Source organism: Uranotaenia lowii, chromosome 1 (assembly GCF_029784155.1).
Source record: "Uranotaenia lowii strain MFRU-FL chromosome 1, ASM2978415v1, whole genome shotgun sequence".
Taxonomy (NCBI): Eukaryota; Metazoa; Arthropoda; class Insecta; order Diptera; family Culicidae; genus Uranotaenia; species Uranotaenia lowii.
This window is the reverse complement of record NC_073691.1, coordinates 125,678,754-125,700,700: the sequence shown is the minus strand read 5'-3', so window position 1 is coordinate 125,700,700 and position 21,947 is coordinate 125,678,754. Positions and strand designations below refer to the sequence as shown.

At 36.9% G+C, this 21,947-nt stretch overlaps 2 protein-coding genes across 3 annotated transcripts in view; one reads left to right on the top strand and one right to left on the bottom strand.

Moving 5' to 3' along the window:
* LOC129739821 (NADPH-dependent diflavin oxidoreductase 1) overlaps nucleotides 1-10,008 on the bottom strand; it is a 35,108-nt gene extending 25,100 nt beyond the window's left edge. Inside the window, exons 1-2 of one of the 2 annotated variants that reach the window (XM_055731352.1) lie at nucleotides 9,874-10,008; nucleotides 8,703-9,558 (exon numbers count right to left, since the gene is read on the bottom strand). In XM_055731352.1, the coding sequence (XP_055587327.1) occupies nucleotides 8,703-9,534 (832 nt within the window). In that variant the 5' untranslated portion in view covers nucleotides 9,535-9,558; nucleotides 9,874-10,008. The other variant, XM_055731351.1, reaches the window with a different exon arrangement.
* Nucleotides 7,349-8,456, top strand: LOC129739826 (U3 small nucleolar ribonucleoprotein protein IMP4). Its single transcript, XM_055731356.1, has one exon. It carries the CDS (start codon nucleotides 7,481-7,483, stop codon nucleotides 8,417-8,419), a length of 939 nt encoding a protein of 312 aa, XP_055587331.1. The 5' UTR covers nucleotides 7,349-7,480; the 3' UTR covers nucleotides 8,420-8,456.
* Nucleotides 10,009-21,947: the final 11,939 nt, after the last annotated feature.

Below are 21,947 nucleotides of genomic sequence, written 5' to 3'. Positions count from 1 at the left end.
CTGGTTTTTTTCTTTTACAAAATCAACATTTATAACAAAGAATGTTGTAAATTGATAGGAACTTCATTTTTGCTTTGTTTAGAAATAGAAATTATTCCAACAGAGCTGGTATTGAAACAAAATAGCGAATAGAATATTCGCTTTAATTGTGGATCAAATTTGTTTATCGGTGTAATTAGCAGGTCATTACTGAAACTCTGTTCTTTTTATTTTGAACCATGTTGGAACATTTTCTTTTTCGAAACAAAGTACGAATGATGTTTTTAGCTATTTACAACAATATTTTTGATAAATTTTTGTATTGTGAAAGAAAAAAACAAGAGTACATGGATTACGATGTTTTCCATACAAACATCCGTCCAAAAAAGAATGAAATCGTCTGCTGGGCGATAATGAACCTCATTTTCAATCCGGCACCATTTTTGATCACGTTCATCGATTTTGACGAAACTTAGCCTGGTATTAGATCAAACATTTTTACATCTCTTAACAAAATTTCAAAACTTTTCAATGAATATTGTCAAAGATACAGCAAATTTAGTGAAGCAGTTCCAAATTTCCCTTTTCAACGGAAATAGCTGTATCTTTGTTTCCCGTCATTGTAAAGACTTTAAATTTTGTGAAGTGTTAGTTGGATAGTTGAACTAGATTGTGTGAAATTTTCATGAAAAAATATAAACCGAGAGAGAAATGGCAGCTTGTCAAAGTTGGAAGTGGGTGCGCAGCTTCATGCGATTTCATTCTTTTTTGAACGCAACTGTACCTAGTAGAATGCGCTGTATGTGCTTTCATAGAAATCGTTGTTTTTAATGCAAACATGGAAAAGTCAAATTGATGTATCTCGCTTGGATACAAGTGGATACTGACAATTGTACCTGCATCTTGTAGACGAAATCTTCGACTTTATTTTGCATCTAAAGCGGGCTGCCCGATGTTGCCCGGTGTTTGAAAAATAAGGTATGAAAAAGCCCTATTTTCAGTAATCTTTTTAACATAGCTCTGCAGTTTCACATTTTACAAACTTAAAATGTTCAACAAAGTGGTGTATTTTAGTAAGACAAACATCTTTGTGGAACATTTTATTAAACTTAAAATTTACTGAAAAAAGTTATTATCAAAAAACTGATTTTTAAAGGTTAAGTTTCTTATTTGGCCGATATCTCGGATAATAATTATTTTAGAAACTTGGCATCTGAGACAAAGTTGTAGAAAATTTGATTTTTAACAAGTTTGTCGAAGACATCAAAGAGCTAAAGCCTATAACAGAGAAGTTAGAAATTTGATCTCACTTGTAGGGGGATTAATCAGAAAAATAATAGTTTTTTATTATAGAGCTGATTTTACTGACAAACTTTTCCCAAGACACCGATATGCTAAAATGTGACCTAAAAAAGTTATAAGCAACGATCACGTTTTTCGCATTTTGGACCACTGTGCGTTGGTTCAAAAGGTTTCTCGCCCCTGCTCTAAATTAAGTTCAATTAATGAAATGAATTGTCAATTTGTGAATAATGAATACGTTAAGACCATTTACTGATTTCCAAATAGCGTATTAGGCGATAAGCTTACATAGAAAACAATAATATAAGTTTTTGGTCGTTAAAGTTCAAATACAGATAAATACAGATTTTTTCATGAGGCCGATACAGATTTTTTAAAAAAACATCTGACAACCCTGATGTGTGGCATCGTCTCAAATGTTTACCACCAAATGGAATATTTGTCTAATTTTTTCCCCCCCGATGAAGGAAGAAGCTGTTTCGGGAGACAACTGAGATCGAGTTTTGTCACCAAGCACTACAGTTAGTATCGTCGAACTTTCTCCTGGAAGTAGCTCCATCTTCAACCCCATCGAGTGCCACTATGATTGGGAATCAATCATTGCATCGCATATCAGAATGGATGATATACAATAAGTCAGAGAAAGTTAGGAAAATATCTTCATTCGTACTGCAATTTATGAGCAATTATGAGAGCGAAAAAATTCCTTTCCTGTGATCCTATAGGACATAAAAGAATAAGAGGCGCGGGAACCAGAGCGTTCCCTGAGCCCCGAGGCCTACCTATCATGTGAACATTTCTCTGCTGTGTCGATTGTGGTCGATAATAGGAAAACAATTCACAGATGTTTTTTTGATGTTATGTTCTTTTTAGATTTTATTAAAAGTTAACTATCAATTCACTTTTTTACATTAACCACTAATGAATGACTTGTTTTTTCAACACTTAAAGCCCTCAAGTCAATCCGTCCTGCACATTTATAGGTTCCATTTTTATTAAGATTCTGCTGCGATTTTCAGAGCAAGTCATCGATTTGCCGTCTGCTATCAACTATATTCGGAGCTGCAGTTTCAGAGTCGGAAAATAAGATTTTTTAATAAACATTAGTGCACTCCCGGTCGGTTTCAATTTAATCGCCTTCCTGTGTTCCATCAACAAACGACGATGATTCTTCTCCCCAGAATCTGAAAGCAATGTGGATTATACTCCTGTGCTCCTTAGAAATGACAATTCAGCATATTTACCTGTAAGTTGAGAGACTTTCCGACCCATATTTGCTGCTTTCTGGTCCCGTCTAGCAGTTGCGAAAAAAAATCTCCATCGGGACGGCATTTCCGGAACATTGTTTTATTTTGAATTTGATCGCACTGACAGCTATACTGAAACAAATTATATTGGTGTTCTCGGGAATAATAGCACTCAGAATGGTCCGTCACAAGATCGTTAGGTTGTGTAAATGTTTTGTTCAAGACTTATAGGTTTTTTGAATAAATCGCCATTTTCTGATGAAATTATCAAAATTCAAAATATTTTTTCATTTAATATTGCAGTATAGAGCGATATTAATCATGAATAGCTACGAAAAATGTTGTCAGCACCAATAATGGTACCAAATATTTATGTTGAAGAACAGAAACGGTCATCGAAATTTATCGGAACTATCTTACAATTTAAAAAATATTTATTAAACTCTAGTTTTTTAAACATTTCTGGGGGGCGCATTATATTCATCAATTTTAAGAAAAATTAATGGAAAAAACTGGAAGCGCATTAACTTTAACCTTGAGAAAAGTGAGAAAATGTATTATGTGTTTGAATAAAATAATAATAAAAGTCATTTTGTATCTTGGCTGATCAAAATTATTGTTGGGTGATGAGTCCGATTAACTTATTTTATTAAATGCATTTTCAAAACCTTTCATTGGAAACGATTGCTTCGCGGAAGAATTTGTTTTCTGCATCGAGAATTGATTGTCTTAAAACAGCTCTTAGCAATCCTCTTTTACAACCTTGTTGTCTTATAAGACACTTGAAATTTTTCTCTTCAGGACCTCCTGTAGGTGGGCCTTTTTACACTTATAGGTGTTTTATAGATGTTTTAATGGGGTTTATAAAACTAGAGGTTTTTTTAGAACTCAGATTGGAAGTACACTTCCAGTTTCTTATAAAACTAAAATTGTTACTTGGGGGTATGAATGGTTCGACTCGATTTATCACAGAAAACAATCTTACATACCTTGGCAACATATTACTTCTGAACACAATACCTACTCGGTTGGTTGGGATCCTTTCCTCGTTATATCTCCTTGTCATTCTGAACACTGATTCCACTTTGACATCACAAATCACATTTTCAAAAATTTCATTCGGATTCAGTTCTAAAGGGATATCGGAAATAACTCCCGTTACAGTAACAAACTTTTTGGGGATGTACGATTTGTATCCTTTCAAGAGTAAACTCTGACAGTCAGCTAATCTGTTGGCATCCTTCATGTTTCCAACATAAACAGTAGCTTTGTTACGTCCGGTTTTTTTTATGTCGTCGATACATTTGTCGAAGCCTAATTGGTTCAATACTATCCCAATTTGAAGCCTATTAATATATTTTCTTCTTTTCAGGTCTGTGTTCTCTACAATAACTCTGTATGGTCTACTATCTGTTTCGCAGTAATTAAATTTCTGGTATACTTTTCTCCCCGGTTCTATTTCTGGTTCATTTTGACTTACTTGATCAGGTTGATTATGTTGGTCATTCATGTTTTTAATGATATCTACCATCTCTTGGTCGTCCGGAGTATGAACTGGTTTGAGGTTATCATTATTGTTTGTAGCCGCTGCCCCGTCGGGGGCAGCTTTGTTTACGCTCATTCCACTCAATACACACTATATTTTAACGGCACGGTAATAAATTAAAGACGAACAAGTTGGTAGTACGGATCAAAATTGGTTAATTCTAAAATAAATAGCACAATCACAGCTTAATTCTACTAAAATTGGCAACACACGTCTATTCGGTTCGAATTTGCTGAGTCAAGTCCCGCAATCATTCTCGATCGGTAATCGGGGCTAGAGGATTTTTTTAAAAGTTATTTCGAAGTGTTTGGAGATTGGCGAAACGGTGAGTCAATAAATCCAATTTAACAATCTTTATAATATTTTTCTATTGATTCTAGCAAAATACAACCGAACGACTGCATATGGCACAGGAGGCGATAGCCAATGGATACTGGGGGCGGCTACGGAATGCCGGAATTCGCCTCAGAACGACGGAATGTCGGAACCCGCCTCAGACCGGCCAGTGAATGATAAAATGTGTGAGTAAAGTGTTAAAATTATGAGAATAAATAATAAATGTTAAAAAAATTATTTGTATTTTTATTAAAACAAAATAAGAAAATGATGACAGAAAAAAACCGAGAACAAAATACCCACCATGAGCAAAAATTTTTATTACAGCGGTTTAACAATGAAAATCATCGGATTTTCATGATTTTACTATGAAAAATTGGAAGATGCTACAACAATGAACTTCATATTTTTGGGCTTTTCAATGTATGGAAAATCGCCATTTTTTTCATGGTCACGCTGCATAACAATACCCCTTTTTCATGGTTATTTTCGCCAAAACGATGAAATGTATGGTCGTAAACTATGAATTCCAATGTGTATTCACGGTATCGTGGACGATTATAATGATGGTGTAAACCATACAATTTATGGTCTGTGAATATGGAATTCATGGTTTTTTCACGGTGCAATCCTATTCGGGCTGTTCTTATCAATGAAGATGTACTTACGACATATTGCATTTATCTTTTGGCGCAAAGGTCCTTTTTAACAATCGATAATTTTGGTAGCAAAAACTGATTTAATTCACGGAAAATAAAAAAAAAGGTAAAATTTACCTTTTTGCGAGGTGAATTTTTTCCACCCCTCTTTCGAGGTAAATTTTACCTTTTTTTCATTCACCTAGCAAAAAGGTAAATTTTACCTTTTTTCAATTCACCTAGCAAAAAGGTAGATTTTACCATTTTCTCATTCACCTAGCAAAATAGTAAATAATACCGTTTTCCCATTCACTGATTTAAAAGGTAAATGCTTGTTTGTTTGATTGGTTTCTTCAATAATAATTAATTTAAAAAAGACACAATTCATGAAAAAATTGGTATTTATTTGAAATAAATAGGGAGTTACCTAATATTTATTTTTGAAATATATCACCGTGTTCTTTAAAAATTGTTGAGGCAAGTCCTTTGTTCGCCAAGCTTGTCAGGTCCGGCTTGTCCGGAATAATATCTGAAGGCTGACGGGAAAACAACACGAAGCTCTGTGGGCCGATCTGAAACAAAAGCAAAGTATTATGAAGAGAACCAGCACAACTAAATGAAATCTAAGAAAAAACTTACCATTTGGTTCCGATTTTCACATATTGTGCACGAAGCAGAACTTGTTCCTCAACGGCAAAACAGCTTAACCTCAATAAACGGATTCGTCAAATAGTTACTTTTTTTTCGAGATGATTTGTACCGTTTTGTTGAGCTCAATCCAGGTCAACTTCACCTCGCTACGAGGTAAGTTTTACCTTATTTGGATTTACCTTTCTTTCTAGGTGAATTATACTTTTTCATTCAGCTCAATTCAGGTGAACTTCACCTCGCTACGAGGTGAAATTTACCTTTTTTGGATTCACATTTTTTCTCGGTGAATTGTACCTTTTTTCATTCTTCGTTTCAGGTATATTTTACCTCGCTGTGAGGTGAGTTTCACCTCGAATAGGTAGAAGTTACCTTTTTGGCTTTTGCGAGCATTCACCTTTGCTGTCTCGGTAAATTTCACCTTTTTATTATTTTCCGTGATTGGCCAAAATCTTCACTAATCATTTGGAGTTGATTGAAGAAAGGTTTTGAATGATAATCCCATCCAGTTAGTATACGGAAATCATTGATCGACGGCATTTCTAAGTATCGCTCTGTGGGACTGGCCCTTGGAAGTCCACCAGGATATTTCCGACCACTACCATTAGCGCTACTGGCCGCTCGAGGAGTGTAAAAAAGCATCCATCTCTTTTGATAATTTTGTTTGCCTCTGTAATGAAGAAAATAATACTGACTATTCATACAGTGAAAAGTGAAGCTTATGGTACTCACCTATCTCAATTTAGGAGCCATTTGTTTATTAGAACAATAATGAACACACCTGGACACAGTTTTCTTTCATATTTTTTCGAATTTTCATCACTTGGATCAATTGGTAAAGAACTTGTCCGCGACGAAGCATAACGTCGTAAAAACCAACCTGCCGAATTGTTTTAGCGACCTTTTGCATCACGGCAAATACACGGCAATGCAAAATGACGCAAAAACCAAATTGCACTCAAAAATGTTGAAGTCATTATACGTCCTAAATTCAAATCATTGTTTAAAATTTATTTAATGATAAAATGAAACCAATTTTTTACCAAAGATAAAATACATGTTTATCAATCGTTTGCAGCAAATAACTCTATTTTGTATATATTGGTTCATACGACCTAATCAAAACAAACTCTAGAATTAATCATTTCATTTATCATCAGGTGTTGAAGATAAAAAATCTGGGTAATTTTGAAAAAAAGTCTGGGTGTGTCTGTGCATAAGAAAGATCACAAATTTAGGTACTAAACAAGAAATTTGGCGTGCGTGTGAGCGGGGGGGGGGGGGGGGGGGTGGGTGGTATGTGGGTTATTTTCGAGTTGAGAACTATATAACAAACACTGTTTCCTACCGCGTACCATGCCGATCTTATTGTTTTAAAAAATATGCTTAATGAATGATTGGTCAAATGCCAATGGATACACGCGAGATCTGGTACTTACGGATCAAATCCGATACATGAATATTGATTTCTTCACTCAAATTTAAAAGTCTGTAAAATCTTGGCACTCTCAGCAAAAATCTGGGCAAAATCTGTGTCTGACCAATATCTGGACGAAGGGTCAAAAGTCTTGGTTTTACAGACAAATCTGGGCACCTGGCAACCCAGTTTATCATAAAAAAAACTCACTAATGCACCCCTCGTATCAGCCATCAAAGTTTGTTTACAATTTATACAACCGGTCGAAAACACGCGTTCATGTGCGGTGTGGTTCAATTCAATTCAAGGAGAGTGGATTCCATCTTCATAATTTAAAGTTAAGGTCTGTAGTTTATAATCAATTAAAATGCTGCGTCGCCAGGCTCGACTCCGGCGGGAGTACCTATACCGGAAAGCAGTTGAAAACAAACACAAGTCTATGCAGGATAAGAAGGCAAAGATTAAAAAGGCACTTGAAACGCACACACCGATTCATGGGGATCTAAAGCGAGACGCCCTAGCACTTCAGGACAAGCTCAAGTGGACAGACGAAGGGCCCAGAAGAGCTGCAGAAATAGGCGGTGTCAGTGGCGGAGCCAATAGTGCCAACTCTCAGGATGACGAATACCGATATGCTGGATGCGAGGATCCCAAAATTATGATAACTACCTCCAGGGATCCTTCGGCTAAGTTGAAACAATTCGTAAAAGAGTTGCGGTTGATTTTCCCGAACGCGCAACGTATGAATCGTGGTAATTTTGAGATGAAGCAGCTGATACATGCCTGTCGAGCTAACAATGTTACGGATTTCATTGTGGTACATGAACATCGTGGTGTTCCCGACAATTTGATCATCTGTCATCTGCCGTACGGACCAACAGCTTCGTTCAATCTTTCCGGGGTTGTAATGCGGCACGATATCCCGGAAATAGGACCAATGAGCGAACAGAAGCCACATTTGATTTTTCATAATTTCAAAACCAAATTAGGCGAGCGGACAATGTCGATTTTGAAATATCTTTTCCCGGTGCCTAAGGAAGACTCAAAACGGGTGATGACGTTTGCCAACCACGAAGACTACATTAGCTTCCGTCATCACACGTTCCGGACGATTGATCGTGAACTGGTAATAACCGAGGTAGGACCACGCTTTCAACTCAAGCTGTACCAAATCAAGCTCGGTACTTTGGATGAGCTGGACGCTGCGGACACAGAGTGGGTTTATAGGCCTTACATGAACACGGCATCGAAGCGAAGATTTCTTTCGGACGACGACGGTTGGAAACAGGAGGATGATGTGCAGTAAAATTCATGAATATGATTAATAAAACTGTTGAACGTAATATTTCGGGTTGTTTTTTAAAATCTAAACTGTGAAAAAAGGGAAAATCATACTTGAAAATCGCTTTGCGGGAGCCAACAAAAGCCAATGCAGAAAAAAATACTAGAAATCCGGAAAAAAACCTTTAAAACATATGTTTGAAGAAGTCAATTCCATCGACCTAACTACCTATTTCTGAAGTGTCGAAGATAACACATTTTAGAGATGGCAGAATTTAACTTGAATGAAATTTATTTTCCGTACTCACCGTTATCAATTTCCTTTATCAGAATCACAGTATCTTTGTGCATATCGAGATTATGTTCGTGGAAAATTTCGAACAGACAGTCGACGTCCTTAGGTGAATTGTGAGGTCTTACGTAAACTACATCGCCTGGTTTCCAGTTAACTTCTTTTTTTGGAAACGTTATAAATCGTACGTCCTGGAAATGATTCGGGGCTGTTGTGCGTCTGTTTTCCACAACCTGAGATGTGAAACAATTGTCCACTTTGAATTCCCCGTACATGTCACAGCCAAGCTCAATGGCTATTTCTTCCATATATCGTTCTACCTTCCATCGATATTCGCGGGGACTTTCGTCCAGTTTGTTAAGACCTGCTGGTAGGGGGCTCAATTCCAACAGTTTATTCCAAAAATCGTCGATCCACGGCATGAACACGGCACCATAGCCAAGGTCGTGCTGATCATCGCAGAGGCCTACTGGCACTATGGCATTGGCTCCCAGCTGAAGTAGCCGTTTGTGCAGACGCTTTGCTACGTAGTTGAACTTTGGGTATCGGGAATCTCCAAGCCCCAGCACACCGAACCACATGCCACACAATGAATCAGCTGGCAGACTTTTTCGTAACAAAAATTTCCAAAATCGCTTCATATTGTCTGGCTCTTCGCCCTGGCCATAAGTGGAACAGACAAGCACCACGAAACGTTCCTCGATCAATCGACCAATATCGTAATCGTCCATGGCAGCTACCGAGCCCTGAAGATGGTACAGCTTGGAATCACGCCATATCTGTTCGGCCAAATCCTGGGCCGTCCCGGATTGGCTTCCGTAAAGAATCGTTAGCTTACGAGCTAGCATTTCCCCTCGGCTGTTGATTTTCAACTAAAACATGAAATGGGTTTCAGTGATATTATTTTCAATTTAAATTCCGTAAAATATAAAGAAACTTTCGAGTATTTTATTGCGGTCAATTTTTTTTATTTAAAAAAAATAAAGCAATCGAACTCGTTCAAGATTACTTACATTTTAGAACTATTTATTAGATCCAAATTTAAGTCACAGTCAATTTGTATTGTAAAATCTAATTTAATTTTATTTGCACAGTCAATTAGTTCAGCGGATTATATGCAAAATGAACCAACAAAGAGAAAATGCTGTTATCATCTGAATTACAATATAAAAAAGCACCACCTTTACCTTTATCAGCTGTTTTTGTTGTCATCTCCCAGCTCTCAACGATGATAGACTGGCACGGGATAGACCAGTTATTTTAGATTTTTTTCAGTGTGGATTTGAAAACTCCGAACAACGCTTGTGTCAAGTTAGGAACAAAACATTTTCATAGCTAGGAACAAAACATTTCAACCACTGCTAGTCAGTTTTGAAACATTTCACTAGACTAGCGCCATCTATGATTCGCTAGAAAAAGCTCTGCTATAATGTTTTCAAACTTTATTTGGAACCGACTTATACGTTTCTGTTATTGTTAATGGATAGAATTTTTATTAGACATAACTAATGAACTGAAGAAATACTTCTGGGGCCCTTCAGATACCACGCGGACAGAAATATGAGATTTTTGACCCTCTCGACTCCTACCGTAGACAAGCGAAGACAATTTTTTTCAACAAAAAAATCAATTTCAATGTTTGAAAAATGTTGTTCAAAAATCTCGATATAAACTCGTAGCCACTATATCAGGAGTGTTCTAGAGACTGTCCCGAACAACCCAGTATAGGTGGCACTACCAGAACTATGGTCAGAGGCGAGTTATAGGGTTTCAAAGTTCAGTATGCAGATTTTTTGTTGAAAATAAAAAAAAATGCAATTTCAATGTTTGAAAAATGTTGTTCAAAAACCTCGATATAAACTCGTAGCCACTATATCAGGAGTGTTCTAGAGACTGTCCCGAACAACCCAGTATAGGTGGCACTACCAGAACTAGGGTCAGAGGCGAGTTATAGGGTTTCAAAGTTCAGTATGCAGATTTTTTGTTGAAAATAAAAAAAAATGCAATTTCAATGTTTGAAAAATGTTGTTCAAAAACCTCGATATAAACTCGTAGCCACTATATCAGGAGTGTTCTAGAGACTGTCCCGAACAACCCAGTATAGGTGGCACTACCAGAACTAGGGTCAGAGGCGAGTTATAGGGTTTCAAAGTTCAGTATGCAGATTTTTTGTTGAAAATAAAAAAAATGCAATTTCAATGTTTAAAAAAATGTTGTTCAAAAACCTCGATATAAACTCGTAGCCACTATATCAGGAGTGTTCTAGAGACTGTCCCGAACAACCCAGTATAGGTGGCACTACCAGAACTAGGGTCAGAGGCGAGTTATAGGGTTTCAAAGTTCAGTATGCAGATTTTTTGTTGAAAATAGAAAAAAATGCAATTTCAATGTTTGAAAAATGTTGTTCAAAAACCTCGATATAAACTCGTAGCCACTATATCAGGAGTGTTCTAGAGACTGTCCCGAACAACCCAGTATATGTGGCACTACCAGAACTAGGGTCAGAGGCGAGTTATAGGGTGTTAAAGTTCAGTATGCAGATTTTTTGTTGAAAATTTAAAAAAATGCAATTTCAATGTTTGAAAAATGTTGTTCAAAAACCTCGATATAAACTCGTAGCCACTATATCAGGAGTGTTCTAGAGACTGTCCCGAACAACCCAGTATAGGTGGCACTACCAGAACTAGGGTCAGAGGCGAGTTATAGGGTTTCAAAGTTCAGTATGCAGATTTTTTGTTGAAAATAAAAAAAATGCAATTTCAATGTTTAAAAAAATGTTGTTCAAAAACCTCGATATAAACTCGTAGCCACTATATCAGGAGTGTTCTAGAGACTGTCCCGAACAACCCAGTATAGGTGGCACTACCAGAACTAGGGTCAGAGGCGAGTTATAGGGTTTCAAAGTTCAGTATGCAGATTTTTTGTTGAAAATAGAAAAAAATGCAATTTCAATGTTTGAAAAATGTTGTTCAAAAACCTCGATATAAACTCGTAGCCACTATATCAGGAGTGTTCTAGAGACTGTCCCGAACAACCCAGTATAGGTGGCACTACCAGAACTAGGGTCAGAGGCGAGTTATAGGGTTTCAAAGTTCAGTATGCAGATTTTTTGTTGAAAATAAAAAAAAAATGCAATTTCAATGTTTGAAAAATGTTGTTCAAAAACCTCGATATAAACTCGTAGCCACTATATCAGGAGTGTTCTAGAGACTGTCCCGAACAACCCAGTATAGGTGGCACTACCAGAACTAGGGTCAGAGGCGAGTTATAGGGTTTCAAAGTTCAGTATGCAGATTTTTTGTTGAAAATAAAAAAAAATGCAATTTCAATGTTTAAAAAAATGTTGTTCAAAAACCTCGATATAAACTCGTAGCCACTATATCAGGAGTGTTCTAGAGACTGTCCCGAACAACCCAGTATAGGTGGCACTACCAGAACTAGGGTCAGAGGCGAGTTATAGGGTTTCAAAGTTCAGTATGCAGATTTTTTGTTGAAAATAGAAAAAAATGCAATTTCAATGTTTGAAAAATGTTGTTCAAAAACCTCGATATAAACTCGTAGCCACTATATCAGGAGTGTTCTAGACACTGTCCCAAACAACCCAGTATATGTGGCACTACCAGAACTAGGGTCAGAGGCGAGTTATAGGGTGTTAAAGTTCAGTATGCAGATTTTTTGTTGAAAATTTAAAAAAATGCAATTTCAATGTTTGAAAAATGTTGTTCAAAAACCTCGATATAAACTCGTAGCCACTATATCAGGAGTGTTCTAGAGACTGTCCCGAACAACCCAGTATAGGTGGCACTACCAGAACTAGGGTCAGAGGCGAGTTATAGGGTGTTAAAGTTCAGTATGCAGATTTTTTGTTGAAAATTTAAAAAAATGCAATTTCAATGTTTGAAAAATGTTGTTCAAAAACCTCGATATAAACTCGTAGCCACTATATCAGGAGTATTCTAGAGACTGTCCCGAACAACCCAGTATAGGTGGCACTACCAGAACTAGGGTCAGAGGCGAGTTATAGGGTTTCAAAGTTCAGTATGCAGATTTTTTGTTGAAAATAGAAAAAAATGCAATTTCAATGTTTGAAAAATGTTGTTCAAAAACCTCGATATAAACTCGTAGCCACTATATCAGGAGTGTTCTAGAGACTGTCCCGAACAACCCAGTATATGTGGCACTACCAGAACTAGGGTCAGAGGCGAGTTATAGGGTGTTAAAGTTCAGTATGCAGATTTTTTGTTGAAAATTTAAAAAAATGCAATTTCAATGTTTGAAAAATGTTGTTCAAAAACCTCGATATAAACTCGTAGCCACTATATCAGGAGTGTTCTAGAGACTGTCCCGAACAACCCAGTATATGTGGCACTACCAGAACTAGGGTCAGAGGCGAGTTATAGGGTTTCAAAGTTCAGTATGCAGATTTTTCGTTGAAAATAAAAAAAAATGCAATTTCAATGTTTGAAAAATGTTGTTCAAAAACCTCGATATAAACTCGTAGCCACTATATCAGGAGTGTTCTAGAGACTGTCCCGAACAACCCAGTATAGGTGGCACTACCAGAACTAGGGTCAGAGGCGAGTTATAGGGTTTCAAAGTTCAGTATGCAGATTTTTTGTTGAAAATAAAAAAAAATGCAATTTCAATGTTTGAAAAATGTTGTTCAAAAACCTCGATATAAACTCGTAGCCACTATATCAGGAGTGTTCTAGAGACTGTCCCGAACAACCCAGTATAGGTGGCACTACCAGAACTAGGGTCAGAGGCGAGTTATAGGGTTTCAAAGTTCAGTATGCAGATTTTTCGTTGAAAATAAAAAAAAATGCAATTTCAATGTTTGAAAAATGTTGTTCAAAAACCTCGATATAAACTCGTAGCCACTATATCAGGAGTGTTCTAGAGACTGTCCCGAACAACCCAGTATAGGTGGCACTACCAGAACTAGGGTCAGAGGCGAGTTATAGGGTTTCAAAGTTCAGTATGCAGATTTTTCGTTGAAAATAAAAAAAAATGCAATTTCAATGTTTGAAAAATGTTGTTCAAAAACCTCGATATAAACTCGTAGCCACTATATCAGGAGTGTTCTAGAGACTGTCCCGAACAACCCAGTATAGGTGGCACTACCAGAACTAGGGTCAGAGGCGAGTTATAGGGTTTCAAAGTTCAGTATGCAGATTTTTTGTTGAAAATAAAAAAAAATGCAATTTCAATGTTTGAAAAATGTTGTTCAAAAACCTCGATATAAACTCGTAGCCACTATATCAGGAGTGTTCTAGAGACTGTCCCGAACAACCCAGTATAGATGGCACTACCAGAACTAGGGTCAGAGGCGAGTTATAGGGTTTTAAATTTCAGTATGCAGATTTTTTGTTGAAAATAAAAAAAAATGCAATTTCAATGTTTGAAAAATGTTGTTCAAAAACCTCGATATAAACTCGTAGCCACTATATCAGGAGTGTTCTAGAGACTGTCCCGAACAACCCAGTATAGGTGGCACTACCAGAACTAGGGTCAGAGGCGAGTTATAGGGTTTCAAAGTTCAGTATGCAGATTTTTCGTTGAAAATAAAAAAAAATGCAATTTCAATGTTTGAAAAATGTTGTTCAAAAACCTCGATATAAACTCGTAGCCACTATATCAGGAGTGTTCTAGAGACTGTCCCGAACAACCCAGTATAGGTGGCACTACCAGAACTAGGGTCAGAGGCGAGTTATAGGGTTTCAAAGTTCAGTATGCAGATTTTTTGTTGAAAATAAAAAAAAATGCAATTTCAATGTTTGAAAAATGTTGTTCAAAAACCTCGATATAAACTCGTAGCCACTATATCAGGAGTGTTCTAGAGACTGTCCCGAACAACCCAGTATAGATGGCACTACCAGAACTAGGGTCAGAGGCGAGTTATAGGGTTTTAAATTTCAGTATGCAGATTTTTTGTTGAAAATAAAAAAAAATGCAATTTCAATGTTTGAAAAATGTTGTTCAAAAACCTCGATATAAACTCGTAGCCACTATATCAGGAGTGTTCTAGAGACTGTCCCAAACAACCCAGTATAGGTGGCACTACCAGAACTAGGGTCAGAGGCGAGTTATAGGGTTTCAAAGTTCAGTATGCAGATTTTTTGTTGAAAATAAAAAAAAATGCAATTTCAATGTTTGAAAAATGTTGTTCAAAAACCTCGATATAAACTCGTAGCCACTATATCAGGAGTGTTCTAGAGACTGTCCCGAACAACCCAGTATAGGTGGCACTACCAGAACTAGGGTCAGAGGCGAGTTATAGGGTTTCAAAGTTCAGTATGCAGATTTTTTGTTGAAAATAAAAAAAAATGCAATTTCAATGTTTGAAAAATGTTGTTCAAAAACCTCGATATAAACTCGTAGCCACTATATCAGGAGTGTTCTAGAGACTGTCCCGAACAACCCAGTATAGGTGGCACTACCAGAACTAGGGTCAGAGGCGAGTTATAGGGTTTCAAAGTTCAGTATGCAGATTTTTCGTTGAAAATAAAAAAAAATGCAATTTCAATGTTTGAAAAATGTTGTTCAAAAACCTCGATATAAACTCGTAGCCACTATATCAGGAGTGTTCTAGAGACTGTCCCGAACAACCCAGTATAGGTGGCACTACCAGAACTAGGGTCAGAGGCGAGTTATAGGGTTTCAAAGTTCAGTATGCAGATTTTTTGTTGAAAATAAAAAAAAATGCAATTTCAATGTTTGAAAAATGTTGTTCAAAAACCTCGATATAAACTCGTAGCCACTATATCAGGAGTGTTCTAGAGACTGTCCCGAACAACCCAGTATAGATGGCACTACCAGAACTAGGGTCAGAGGCGAGTTATAGGGTTTTAAATTTCAGTATGCAGATTTTTTGTTGAAAATAAAAAAAAATGCAATTTCAATGTTTGAAAAATGTTGTTCAAAAACCTCGATATAAACTCGTAGCCACTATATCAGGAGTGTTCTAGAGACTGTCCCAAACAACCCAGTATAGGTGGCACTACCAGAACTAGGGTCAGAGGCGAGTTATAGGGTTTCAAAGTTCAGTATGCAGATTTTTTGTTGAAAATAAAAAAAAATGCAATTTCAATGTTTGAAAAATGTTGTTCAAAAACCTCGATATAAACTCGTAGCCACTATATCAGGAGTGTTCTAGAGACTGTCCCGAACAACCCAGTATAGGTGGCACTACCAGAACTAGGGTCAGAGGCGAGTTATAGGGTTTCAAAGTTCAGTATGCAGATTTTTTGTTGAAAATAAAAAAAAATGCAATTTCAATGTTTGAAAAATGTTGTTCAAAAACCTCGATATAAACTCGTAGCCACTATATCAGGAGTGTTCTAGAGACTGTCCCGAACAACCCAGTATAGGTGGCACTACCAGAACTAGGGTCAGAGGCGAGTTATAGGGTTTCAAAGTTCAGTATGCAGATTTTTTGTTGAAAATAGAAAAAAATGCAATTTCAATGTTTGAAAAATGTTGTTCAAAAACCTCGATATAAACTCGTAGCCACTATATCAGGAGTGTTCTAGAGACTGTCCCGAACAACCCAGTATAGGTGGCACTACCAGAACTAGGGTCAGAGGCGAGTTATAGGGTTTCAAAGTTCAGTATGCAGATTTTTTGTTGAAAATAAAAAAAAATGCAATTTCAATGTTTGAAAAATGTTGTTCAAAAACCTCGATATAAACTCGTAGCCACTATATCAGGAGTGTTCTAGAGACTGTCCCGAACAACCCAGTATAGGTGGCACTACCAGAACTAGGGTCAGAGGCGAGTTATAGGGTTTCAAAGTTCAGTATGCAGATTTTTTGTTGAAAATAAAAAAAAATGCAATTTCAATGTTTAAAAAAATGTTGTTCAAAAACCTCGATATAAACTCGTAGCCACTATATCAGGAGTGTTCTAGAGACTGTCCCGAACAACCCAGTATAGGTGGCACTACCAGAACTAGGGTCAGAGGCGAGTTATAGGGTTTCAAAGTTCAGTATGCAGATTTTTTGTTGAAAATAGAAAAAAATGCAATTTCAATGTTTGAAAAATGTTGTTCAAAAACCTCGATATAAACTCGTAGCCACTATATCAGGAGTGTTCTAGACACTGTCCCAAACAACCCAGTATATGTGGCACTACCAGAACTAGGGTCAGAGGCGAGTTATAGGGTGTTAAAGTTCAGTATGCAGATTTTTTGTTGAAAATTTAAAAAAATGCAATTTCAATGTTTGAAAAATGTTGTTCAAAAACCTCGATATAAACTCGTAGCCACTATATCAGGAGTGTTCTAGAGACTGTCCCGAACAACCCAGTATAGGTGGCACTACCAGAACTAGGGTCAGAGGCGAGTTATAGGGTGTTAAAGTTCAGTATGCAGATTTTTTGTTGAAAATTTAAAAAAATGCAATTTCAATGTTTGAAAAATGTTGTTCAAAAACCTCGATATAAACTCGTAGCCACTATATCAGGAGTATTCTAGAGACTGTACCGAACAACCCAGTATAGGTGGCACTACCAGAACTAGGGTCAGAGGCGAGTTATAGGGTTTCAAAGTTCAGTATGCAGATTTTTTGTTGAAAATAGAAAAAAATGCAATTTCAATGTTTGAAAAATGTTGTTCAAAAACCTCGATATAAACTCGTAGCCACTATATCAGGAGTGTTCTAGAGACTGTCCCGAACAACCCAGTATATGTGGCACTACCAGAACTAGGGTCAGAGGCGAGTTATAGGGTGTTAAAGTTCAGTATGCAGATTTTTTGTTGAAAATTTAAAAAAATGCAATTTCAATGTTTGAAAAATGTTGTTCAAAAACCTCGATATAAACTCGTAGCCACTATATCAGGAGTGTTCTAGAGACTGTCCCGAACAACCCAGTATATGTGGCACTACCAGAACTAGGGTCAGAGGCGAGTTATAGGGTTTCAAAGTTCAGTATGCAGATTTTTCGTTGAAAATAAAAAAAAATGCAATTTCAATGTTTGAAAAATGTTGTTCAAAAACCTCGATATAAACTCGTAGCCACTATATCAGGAGTGTTCTAGAGACTGTCCCGAACAACCCAGTATAGGTGGCACTACCAGAACTAGGGTCAGAGGCGAGTTATAGGGTTTCAAAGTTCAGTATGCAGATTTTTTGTTGAAAATAAAAAAAATGCAATTTCAATGTTTGAAAAATGTTGTTCAAAAACCTCGATATAAACTCGTAGCCACTATATCAGGAGTGTTCTAGAGACTGTCCCGAACAACCCAGTATAGGTGGCACTACCAGAACTAGGGTCAGAGGCGAGTTATAGGGTTTCAAAGTTCAGTATGCAGATTTTTCGTTGAAAATAAAAAAAAATGCAATTTCAATGTTTGAAAAATGTTGTTCAAAAACCTCGATATAAACTCGTAGCCACTATATCAGGAGTGTTCTAGAGACTGTCCCGAACAACCCAGTATAGGTGGCACTACCAGAACTAGGGTCAGAGGCGAGTTATAGGGTTTCAAAGTTCAGTATGCAGATTTTTCGTTGAAAATAAAAAAAAATGCAATTTCAATGTTTGAAAAATGTTGTTCAAAAACCTCGATATAAACTCGTAGCCACTATATCAGGAGTGTTCTAGAGACTGTCCCGAACAACCCAGTATAGGTGGCACTACCAGAACTAGGGTCAGAGGCGAGTTATAGGGTTTCAAAGTTCAGTATGCAGATTTTTTGTTGAAAATAAAAAAAAATGCAATTTCAATGTTTGAAAAATGTTGTTCAAAAACCTCGATATAAACTCGTAGCCACTATATCAGGAGTGTTCTAGAGACTGTCCCGAACAACCCAGTATAGATGGCACTACCAGAACTAGGGTCAGAGGCGAGTTATAGGGTTTTAAATTTCAGTATGCAGATTTTTTGTTGAAAATAAAAAAAAATGCAATTTCAATGTTTGAAAAATGTTGTTCAAAAACCTCGATATAAACTCGTAGCCACTATATCAGGAGTGTTCTAGAGACTGTCCCGAACAACCCAGTATAGGTGGCACTACCAGAACTAGGGTCAGAGGCGAGTTATAGGGTTTCAAAGTTCAGTATGCAGATTTTTCGTTGAAAATAAAAAAAAATGCAATTTCAATGTTTGAAAAATGTTGTTCAAAAACCTCGATATAAACTCGTAGCCACTATATCAGGAGTGTTCCAGAGACTGTCCCGAACAACCCAGTATAGGTGGCACTACCAGAACTAGGGTCAGAGGCGAGTTATAGGGTTTCAAAGTTCAGTATGCAGATTTTTTGTTGAAAATAAAAAAAAATGCAATTTCAATGTTTGAAAAATGTTGTTCAAAAACCTCGATATAAACTCGTAGCCACTATATCAGGAGTGTTCTAGAGACTGTCCCGAACAACCCAGTATAGATGGCACTACCAGAACTAGGGTCAGAGGCGAGTTATAGGGTTTTAAATTTCAGTATGCAGATTTTTTGTTGAAAATAAAAAAAAATGCAATTTCAATGTTTGAAAAATGTTGTTCAAAAACCTCGATATAAACTCGTAGCCACTATATCAGGAGTGTTCTAGAGACTGTCCCAAACAACCCAGTATAGGTGGCACTACCAGAACTAGGGTCAGAGGCGAGTTATAGGGTTTCAAAGTTCAGTATGCAGATTTTTTGTTGAAAATAAAAAAAAATGCAATTTCAATGTTTGAAAAATGTTGTTCAAAAACCTCGATATAAACTCGTAGCCACTATATCAGGAGTGTTCTAGAGACTGTCCCGAACAACCCAGTATAGGTGGCACTACCAGAACTAGGGTCAGAGGCGAGTTATAGGGTTTCAAAGTTCAGTATGCAGATTTTTTGTTGAAAATAAAAAAAAAAATACAATTTCAATGTTTGAAAAATGTTGTTCAAAAACCTCGATATAAACTCGTAGCCACTATATCAGGAGTGTTCTAGAGACTGTCCCGTACAACCCAGTATAGGTGGCACTACCAGAACTAGGGTCAGAGGCGAGTTATAGGGTTTCAAAGTTCAGTATGCAGATTTTTTGTTGAAAATAAAAAAAAATGCAATTTAAATGTTTAAAAAAATGTTGTTCAAAAACCTCGATATAAACTCGTAGCCACTATATCAGGAGTGTTCTAGAGACTGTCCCGAACAACCCAGTATAGGTGGCACTACCAGAACTAGGGTCAGAGGCGAGTTATAGGGTTTCAAAGTTCAGTATGCAGATTTTTCGTTGAAAATAAAAAAAAATGCAATTTCAATGTTTGAAAAAAGTTGTTCAAAAACCTCGATATAAACTCGTAGCCACTATATCAGGAGTGTTCTAGAGACTGTCCCGAACAACCCAGTATAGGTGGCATTACCAGAACTAGGGTCAGAGGCGAGTTATAGGGTTTCAAAGTTCAGTATGCAGATTTTTCGTTGAAAATAAAAAAAAATGCAATTTCAATGTTTGAAAAATGTTGTTCAAAAACCTCGATATAAACTCGTAGCCACTATATCAGGAGTGTTCTAGAGACTGTCCCGAACAACCCAGTATAGGTGGCACTACCAGAACTAGGGTCAGAGGCGAGTTATAGGGTGTTAAAGTTCAGTATGCAGATTTTTTGTTGAAAATTAAAAAAAATGCAATTTCAATGTTTGAAAAATGTTGTTCAAAAACCTCGATATAAACTCGTAGCCACTATATCAGGAGTGTTCTAGAGACTGTCCCGAACAACCCAGTATAGGTGGCACTACCAGAACTAGGGTCAGAGGCGAGTTATAGGGTGTTAAAGTTCAGTATGCAGATTTTTTGTTGAAAATTTAAAAAAATGCAATTTCAATGTTTGTCAGGAGTATTCTAGAGACTGTCCCGAACAACCCAGTATAGGTGGCACTACCAGAACTAGGGTCAGAGGCGAGTTATAGGGTTTCAAAGTTCAGTATGCAGATTTTTCGTTGAAAATAAAAAAAAATGCAATTTCAATGTTTGAAAAATGTTGTTCAAAAACCTCGATATAAACTCGTAGCCACTATATCAGGAGTGTTCTAGAGACTGTCCCGAACAACCCAGTATAGGTGGCACTACCAGAACTAGGGTCAGAGGCGAGTTATAGGATTTCAAAGTTCAGTATGCAGATTTTTTGTTGAAAATAAAAAAAAATGCAATTTCAATGTTTGAAAAATGTTGTTCAAAAACCTCGATATAAACTCGTAGCCACTATATCAGGAGTGTTCTAGAGACTGTCCCGAACAACCCAGTATAGGTGGCATTACCAGAACTAGGGTCAGAGGCGAGTTATAGGGTGTTAAAGTTCAGTATGCAGATTTTATGTTGAAAATTTAAAAAAATGCAATTTCAATGTTTGAAAAATGTTGTTCAAAAACCTCGATATAAACTCGTAGCCACTATATCAGGAGTGTTCTAGAGACTGTCCCGAACAACCCAGTATAGGTGGCACTACCAGAACTAGGGTCAGAGGCGAGTTATAGGGTTTCAAAGTTCAGTATGCAGATTTTTCGTTGAAAATAAAAAAAAATGCAATTTCAATGTTTGAAAAATGTTGTTCAAAAACCTCGATATAAACTCGTAGCCACTATATCAGGAGTGTTCTAGAGACTGTCCCGAACAACCCAGTATAGGTGGCACTACCAGAACTAGGGTCAGAGGCGAGTTATAGGATTTCAAAGTTCAGTATGCAGATTTTTTGTTGAAAATAAAAAAAAAAATGCAATTTCAATGTTTGAAAAAAGTTGTTCAAAAACCTCGATATAAATTTGTAGCCACTATATCAGGAGTGTTCTAGAGACTGTCCCGAACAACCCAGTATAGGTGGCACTACCAGAACTAGGGTCAGAGGCGAGTTATAGGATTTCAAAGTTCAGTATGCAGATTTTTCGTTGAAAATAAAAAAAAATGCAATTTCAATGTTTGAAAAATGTTGTTCAAAAACCTCGATATAAACTCGTAGCCACTATATCAGGAGTGTTCTAGAGACTGTCCCGAACAACCCAGTATAGGTGGCACTACCAGAACTAGGGTCAGAGGCGAGTTATAGGGTTTCAAAGTTCAGTATGCAGATTTTTCGTTGAAAATAAAAAAAAATGCAATTTCAATGTTTGAAAAATGTTGTTCGAAAACCTCGATATAAACTCGTAGCCACTATATCAGGAGTGTTCTAGAGACTGTCCCAAACAACCCAGTATATGTGGCACTACCAGAACTAGGGTCAGAGGCGAGTTATAGGGTTTCAAAGTTCAGTATGCAGATTTTTCGTTGAAAATAAAAAAAAATGCAATTTCAATGTTTGA

Coding starts and splice junctions, on each gene's coding strand:
- LOC129739826 (XM_055731356.1), top strand. CDS start 7,481: ATGCTGCGTCGCCAGGCTCGACTCCGGCGGGAGTACCTATACCGGAAA.